Below are 9072 nucleotides of genomic sequence, written 5' to 3' on the forward strand. Positions count from 1 at the left end.
CTTTCTGGCCTGATCGTAAATGTCGCTGATGAATCATTCTAAGACCTCGTGCTTATACCATATTATTTTTTCTTACTCTAGCTTAAAATCTACGGCTGCATTATCAATAAATTAATCAATATATAAACTAACCAATGTGTTTTATGATAGTAGAGAAAGTACCTAACTAGTGGAAAAGAACATTCTAGGACAATTCCTTTACAATCAAATCCGCTCCACCTGATTCAGAGATTTATCAGAACAAACAGACAGACAGACAGGCAATTAAGTGCATGCATTAAGTTATGTGTACACAGTTATACTATGTACTTTCATATACGTTTAGTGAAAGCCAGTAATTTGAAATCACAAAAGATACTTCAATTTTACTTTTTTGATACATATGAAACCTAAATCATAGGAAAGGATGAAAGTTCAGTACATGCCAGAAAAAAATCATGAAAACATAACAGAAAAGGGCGGATAAGTTTAAGAAAACTCAGTAAAGTTGTAGAATTATTTGTGGAACGAACATTCTTTTGTTCTGTTTATTGCAGTGACAATAATCTTTGGATGAAAATTGTCCATTCATCATCGTTCATAGGTCAAAGCGGCTATGATTCATGATTAGGCACAAGCAAATAGTCTTCAGTTCTTTATACTCGTCGCAAAAATAACTGTCTTCACCATGAATACGTCCACATTCTCACTATATGGGGACGTTGCAAGTTTTTTTAATTGATACTATCTTGTAGGAAGACTTATATGACGACGCAAACTTGTAATGAGGGTAGAGTGGATTTTTTTTAAACATACCGTACAAACTGACACAGTCTTATTCCTCTTTTTAACCTATTTAAAACTTTTTTTTCCTGTAATAGGAGAAGCTAAGTCTCAAGTTTTTTGCCATATTTTTGAAACTTACGTTAACATTTTTATAAGAGTTTATATTTATTAATTTCTGCTTGCAATTTGGTTTAAGGTTATTTAAGTTTAGAATTTTTAGATTTATAGAAATTATGTAATGTACTTATTTTAGAAGTCTATTAACTTGACGTAAGGATTTTTGTCTTGTTAGCGATTATCTACTTTCCTCCGACCCAGAAGCGCTATCGGAGGGGTAAATGGGACTCCCTGGAATAGTCCTAAGACTGCCCACCAAACCACAACGGTTACCCTTAGCTGGGTAACGGGGCGCCACAGGACTACTTGCGCATTCAGACGTAACGTTCTGGCAAAAGAGGTAATGTTATACGTAATGGTAGCGGCATTCATCGACTTTAAGACGTATAACCTAATGAGATCTAAGTCTTTTGCGAATATTACTAAATGTTATTTTATTTTTTAAAACTACACACTTCCGAGCTTTCAGTTACTTTGCAGCAACCGTGATCATGTAGTGAGCGTGAGCTGTAATTACGAGACGAGACGTATAACTTATTCGCTCTATCCGCTTTTCCCACAAGACGAATTTTTGAGGCCAAAACATTACCTTTCTATTAGGTAATTTCTAGTTTCTTACATTAAATATAAACTAAATCGTCATTTATTTGAACAAAAAGTGTAAGAAACCCAATGAAAATTGTGTTTTTAACATAATACACAACAGGGTTGTTATATTTAGAAATATCATGAAAAGGACTACTCTATTTCAAAGATGATAATTCACGAAAGGCGATACTGGGATTCCTTTTAACTTTGAATAATATGCTATGTCACTGCCACGAGGCCTATGACGAGTTTGACGTTTCATTTCCTTAAACACCAGTTCTACTTTACATGCGGAGGCGGTTAGCGGACAATTCATGTGACACTGCGGCCATGATGAGCATACAACCTTCATTGCATTATTTGATAGCTTAGAGCTTACTGGATTCTGTCTTTGGTTGGAGGGCAGTGTAGGTACCTACTTTATCTTGTTGGGTTGGGCCTAAGAATTCATATTTTGAAGACCCGAACAAGCAAATGTCTATGCGGAAAACTGCAGTTATGAATTCCGATCTCCATAGGAATTTACGAGTGCCGACGAGAACGGAGTTCAAGACAAACTCAAAGAGATTTTTCGAGACCGCAATATCTCATCCAAATCCGCTCTTAGACCCTGACAACAAAATTAGCGACAGATCAATAGACTGATAATGAATGCGCTCTAAACACATCAAAACCAAAAAGACGAGATTCTCACAGGTCCTCGGGAGTTTCTGTCGTCGAAAGACGGCATATTGTCCAATCCCTGATAACACGCCCTTTTCGCCATCTTTAAAGCTGAAATCCACCCAAGTATGACGCCCATAGAATAACCGCAGTCCCCGGGACCTTGGGACTGAATTACAACTATAGGTCCCATTCGGTCTTTCCAGTAACGGTACCAAAGCCGGTAAGGCTAATATTAAGAGACAAATCGTAAGGTAAGCCGCAGCGTTAAAATTAGTTTGCGCTTTTGTTAGGAAAAAAATATATGGTATATAGTTCTTACTGTATGATACGGTTGTGATATTGAGGACATCGTAGGTAATAGGTATGCACCGAGTCTGCATGAGCGAGGTTTTTTTTTAAATACTATGGCATAATTTAATGGTAAGACATTTCTACTCTATACTTCTAGAGAAGTCTACACACGGGTTTCATTTAAGCCGTCAAAAGTAATTGAAATAAAAAAAAAATACGAGTTTTAGCTAACATTAAACATTATTTTGTATTTCTTTTGAATGCGGATTAAAAAGTCCGAGGTGAGGAGCATATTTTTTATTGCCTTAATTTTTGCTGGAGTTCCCGAGTATATTACTGCGACGCTTTCGTCACAAGGACTACGTGATGCCATGCAAACGCGACGCGGTTACCCCGACACTGACCTTCATCCCATCATATAAACAACACACGAAATGAAAGCAAACTTTATGCCAGTAATGTTTAATTAACATAACTCTATTTATATACATTATTTGTAATTTAAATATAGAAACATTTCATGTAGAAAATCACAAATGTAATAAAAACGCGGCATTGAATAAAAATATTAGGCTTGGTGTTGACATTATTGTATGAACAAAAAAAATAATAATAATGCAATAATAATATTAAAACAAATTCCATAAAACAATTGAATTCGGCAACACAACATTCATTATTGCTAATATATTATGTATCGTCGGATTTTCCTAATAATAATATATCACATTCAAGTAATGCACTTTACATAAATAAATTATAAAATTGTCAACAGTGTGTTTGTCTCGTTTATTCCCCCGTATGTATAAAACAATGTCAAAACGATTCACTATTAGATCTGATCACGTGGTCCACTCGTGTGCTCAAAACGCAAAAACTATAGGTTCATTATGTTTTATTACATCTCCCACATCTGACACAATCACCAACAAATTTATCGTCAAATGACACATATAATAACATATCCTTCTAAAGTACATTTATAGAATACACTGAAGCATTCCGAGCGATGTCGGATCCCATCAGAGATTGGCCACTTATATAGAAACTCTACAGAGTACAGCCGGCGAGGGATCACTAGTTCATGTAACACTGGTCGCTAGTCTGTTTGTCCGTTCGTCACAGTTAGTGGTTCTTCCTCCTCGTTGTAGTCGAGAGAGAGTACTGACGCCCGTCTCCGCTTGCTGATAGGCGTGTCGCTGCACTCGCTACCAGAATAGATCCGTTTCTCTGGTGAGGGTCTGTTCCCATTGACTGTGGAATGCGTCGCTCGGAGTTCCTGTTGCAGGAATAACACGGTACTCTGCATACCTTCCACGTCTTCATCCAATTCCTGAAGGAACTCATCTAACTCTGCAAACGAAATATATTATTTAAACACGTAATATCTACACTAATATTTTAATGTGATGAAATTTATATATTTGTGTGTGTGTATGCTTGTAATGAATAAAAACTACTGTATCAATTTCAAAAATTCTTTGGCTATTGGAAAGCTATGTTTACTTGAGTAACATAGACTGTAATTGTTGACAGAAAACATTGTGGTGCTGCACTAAAAATATAATAGATATAAAAAAAATCTTATACACTCATGTGAAGCTGGAACAGGAAGCTAGTCATTAATATAACTGGAAGTAATATTCCGTTCAGTAACAAAGAGTTGAGAATTATTATATAAAATATTATCAGAGCTGAATTAACTTATATTACAGACACATTGAAATTTTGGTCAAAAAAATCGTTGGTTTAAATTTTTCGCAAGTGTTTTTTATATAATTCTTAAACAATTCTTTCTTAAAATATAACTAAACATCTCAATAAAACTATATATAGGAAATATATTGTATAAAATTTTTATAACACTATCCACATACTATACATTTTATCTAATATCCCTTTTAATTATGGGACGAAATGTGTGAGCTCTAAATTATCTTATGTTGAACCAACCTGATTGTGATTTCTTGACCTCCTCGCTGAAACTCTTCTGTAACGCCAGATCTCCCTCTAGCTTCGCTATCCTGCCGCTAGATGTCATCCGTCCTAAGTCTTCGTTCTCTTGATGTAGCAATCTACACTTGGCCATTAATTTCTTTCCCGTATTCGAGTCAGGCGTGAACTTCCATGCTGACAGTTCGTTCTGTGTTTCCTCTAGCCTCGCCTTTGTCGATGTTAATTCCTGTTTCAACCTCAATATTACCATATTAACAGCCGGATCTAGTAGAGACGGCCGTCCGTTAAGACTCGCGTGTGATGATTTTAATTCGGTTATTTGACTCTGAAATTTAAATTTAATGTCTTTAATAAGAATTACATAATTAATTACTATATCATTGCACTTATATATTCATAATTGTAGTTTAGGCTATGTAAGCGTATGTTTTTTTATAATTGTGTGCAATTTGCCTGAAAAGGTGTCCTTATTTTTCGACCAACTGATTTTGTGCACTCATTAACAGTGTCATGTGTTTAAAAATGTCAAATCTGTTTGAATACTTTGACATACATTAGAGTCAGGATATTTAGATGTTTTACTCATTAGAGTTACACTCGATTTTGCAACTAGACAAGTTCCTTTAATACTTTTAATATATACAAAGTTTGTGCATGTAAGGTGCCACAGTGTAAATCAATGTATATATAAATTTAACTTACTACATAATCTTGTATCTCCTGTTCTTTGGCCGCTAGCCTCCTAACAAGTATTTTCTCTCTGTGCTGTGACTCAGCGTACTGTTGTTTGATCCTTTCCTCTACCTCTTTCGCCTTTTCCAAGCTTCCTGGAGAAAATCATCACGACTAATTAATAAAAAAGTACTGTTTTCATAAAACTTAGCTGTAACATTACTTTAAAAAAAAAACATACATTTTTATTTGAGAGCTTACTTATTTCTAATATACAATATCAATCGACAATACCTTAACTAAGTTAACACATCCTTAATATTTAAAGTTTTAATTTTTTACATACAAATCAAAAAACATCTATATGCATAATTCTAAAATATATTATTGTATTTATTTTTTCAGACTACCTTTTTAATTATCTAGTCCCAACATTAGATTTTAGTGTACTTAGAAAATTTTTATATAAAAATCTCATTATTATATCCTTTTAGTATCACTTTGAAAGCTTACTTTTTTCTTATGTTTCAGACTTGTTATTTATTATAGTAAAATATATAGACTTATACAATATTCCAAGTCAAATAATATTACCATTGCCATACTTTATTTTAAAAAAGAGAAGTATTATTCTCTTTTTAATGTTTCTTTGACCTCTGTGACTCTGAATTTGGACGTAAAAAATATCTTAAATAATATTAATTACTATAAATTTCTCAAAAAAGCAAGTAACTTTGATTAATTGATATATTTACTTTTAATTTACTAGTAAACATTATTTAGAATGGATCAAAAAAATCTAATTTGAAATATTTTTTCTTTCTTGTCTGTATAATGCTTGACTGTTATCCTACCTGTATTTATTGTAGTTCCGTTTATACATGTACGGGTTAATTGAACATAGTAAGTTAAGATTATTCAAGATTGAGAAATTAAACTATGGACACTCAAAATAAAGAACACATGAGGTGAACTTTAACACTACATTATAAGAATATTTCTTAATGGGAATATATTTTAATTAATAAAAAACAGTTCTTTAAATAATGTTTGTGTTAATTGATCTCTTGAATTGACTTGTTTATTGTTTAAAGAAAGATATTTAAAACATTTTCAGTAGGTTTAATTGGAACATATTTTAAAGCTTGACCTTTTTCATAATAGGAAAAGATAATAAATAAACATCCCGTTTTATACAATGAACCCGTTTTATAGAATAAACATCCGGTTCATTCTATAAAACCGGATGTTTATATTGTAAAGTTGAGCACAATCAACAATGAGTCAAAAAATTTCTGAATTTTTATATATTCAAATCAAATAGAACATAATTTATTAAAACAATTGTTAATGTGGTTAAAGTTGGTTGTAAACTCATTTAAATATGGTTATCCATAGGTAATTATTATATATCTAATTTGAAGATTTCAAAAGATGTCCCATTATAAACTGGGGAGCTATAAACTTGACACATGTTTCAATAAGAGGAGCTATTGAGATCTGGATCATTTAAGAATTGTTACTAACATAAAACATTTGTCTAGTGACAAACTGAACATTTTGAACCGTATGAGGTATTTGTCTATATCTGTAAAACCTATGAAAATATATACCTATATAATATTAAAAAAAAAAACAAATGCATGCCTTTTACTACACAACATACTATTCATTGATTTTGTCATATAAATACATTAAATTATGATAAATATTAATAATAATCACTCTGTATATTATTTTAGTAATATCTTTGACCACATAATTAATGTTACATATAAGAAAAATATTTGTAAGTACTAAAACTGTTGTCATAACATGTAATGTATATACAAAGTTATTGCTTAAACTAACAATAGCTTGTTAAATGATTCGAACAATTTACTTTTATATAAATAACAATAAATATATATCTGGTGACATATTTTTTTTTTATGATTCTCTTGAAATTTCAGTCCCTAAACAGAGTTTATAATCAAGTTTTCAAAGTGTTCATATTATAATTAAGTTTTCAAAGACACAGTTCAAACAATATCTTATATACAATAATATTATATTTATACAACATTAAGTTACGATTTCTTTAGACAAAGCTAACAATGTTATTCACAATACTTACAACATTAAATTTGCAACAATAAAATGTGTAACTTAGAATATATAGAAAAATATTGATATATTTACTTTTTCAAGTGGACCACTTGCAGACCTTGAATCACCTTCACCAGATAACATATTTTTGGGCACTGAACAAGGACACAACTCCAATTCAACTTGGAGACTCACTGTATTGGCTGAACCCCACATGATGTATGCACTTCCACAGATCACTCCACTTGCACAGCTCTTACACCTCTTTTTCTTCTTAACATTAACACCTAGATACACCCCGTACCACAATTTATAACTAACATTTCAACATCACATATTCAATATATTCAATAACAGTATCACTAGTAAATTTTAGTTAAAGCATTGTCGATTAGAGTGACTAAAGATTGTTTGCACGTAATCATCACGCGGGTCGGACGGAGACCACTACCAAGCCGATGTAACGGTGTTAAATACCTTCCAGCTGTTTGTTCAACGTTTCGAGATGGTCAATGTACAAGTCCTGGTTTCTCCACGAGGCGCGAAGTGACTCCGCTGTGGCGGTGTCGATCTGGTGCGAGGTCAACAACACGCGCGCCACGTTTGTGACGCCGCTAGAGACGCCTTCACTCGCCGACTCACCGTGACGCTCCGACTCTTCGGACATTGCCTTTCCACTAATATGATAAGAACCCCTTTCAACTGCAACCAAATAAGCACAGTTAAATCTAGAAATAAGTTTTGTTTTGTCAGCCGCCGTTATCAGAAACCTGCAACAATGACACAGCTAGAAGAAAATATACAGACAAATGCGTCATACTTACACGTTATATATATTACTTTATATAATATAATATAAATCTATGCTATTGAGATATCCCTAATAAGCTACAACTATCACTTTTATTTTATATTTTCACTATTCAAACCATTTAAATATAAAAGACGCCATCTTATCACGTACTTAGAACTCAGATTCTACTAGTGTTGCCACTAAACAACATCCAATGAATGATAAAAATTTGGATGTTGCTATAGGTAATATTCTTAGGGTATATTAATCAATACTTCATTTTTGTCATGTAATAAATTTATTGCGTAAGTTAATTTATTGCGTATTATAATATTAAAAAAGAGTAACTGATTCCTACATCGAAAACATTAGTTTTAAGTTAAATTGCTATTTAAATAATAACATATCTTCAACATGTTTATTTCATTAAAATCAGAATTTATAATAAACAAAACTATACAGTTGACTGCTTTTTTATAAAGAAAATTTTAAACTGGTGGAAAATTTTACTCACTCTTTATATTTGTAGCAATTCTGACTGAACCCCCAGCCTACCATCGAAGTTTTGTCATTAATTTTCAGTAAAAAAATTTGGTTCTTAATAAGTTCCAATCATAGGCAATATAATACGAATTAATATTGTGTACTATCAATGTTTTAGATAACATTAGACTTAAATCTTTTAGTAACCAAAGCTGTATTAGGTTGGACCTTCACATTTATTTTGCGAAAAACTAGTTTTACGAACGATATCGAAATAATTTTGTATACATTTTTCATTGCTTGAACTTCGTTGTTTTGTAATAATCAGTTTTTATTTGAAATTAAATCTTTATTACATGTAAATAATATGTCTGTGACCATGTTTGATTATAATTAATAGTGTGAATAAATGCGTTTAGGGTTTTTCTATAAGTATCTAAGAAAAGTTTATGGTGACGTAATGTTGATCGTAAGAATATTGCGAAGGATATTTGTGTTGTCAAGATTTAAAACTAGATGTCGCTATATTTCTATTAAGCATATTTACATTGATATCATTTGTTAAATATGGTACCTAAGTCAAGAAATTTATAACGTGTTATATATTACATGACATGTAATTTTTTTTGAAATTGCTACAATGTTTTAAATTT

The 9072-nt window shown here is 32.0% G+C and overlaps 1 protein-coding gene across 1 annotated transcript; it reads right to left on the reverse strand.

Moving 5' to 3' along the window:
- Positions 1 to 2873: 2873 nt before the first annotated feature.
- On the reverse strand, positions 2874 to 8128 carry LOC116771285 (pre-mRNA-splicing regulator female-lethal(2)D). The gene is made up of 5 exons (XM_032663105.2): positions 7968 to 8128; positions 7621 to 7845; positions 5086 to 5210; positions 4381 to 4708; positions 2874 to 3780 (listed from the first exon to the last, which is right to left on the reverse strand). The coding sequence occupies exons 2-5, from the start codon at positions 7808 to 7810 to the stop codon at positions 3527 to 3529; spliced, it is 897 nt and encodes a 298-aa protein (XP_032518996.1). The 5' UTR covers positions 7811 to 7845; positions 7968 to 8128; the 3' UTR covers positions 2874 to 3526.
- Positions 8129 to 9072: the final 944 nt, after the last annotated feature.

This window comes from Danaus plexippus, chromosome 17 (genome assembly GCF_018135715.1).
Source record: "Danaus plexippus chromosome 17, MEX_DaPlex, whole genome shotgun sequence".
Taxonomy (NCBI): Eukaryota; Metazoa; Arthropoda; class Insecta; order Lepidoptera; family Nymphalidae; genus Danaus; species Danaus plexippus.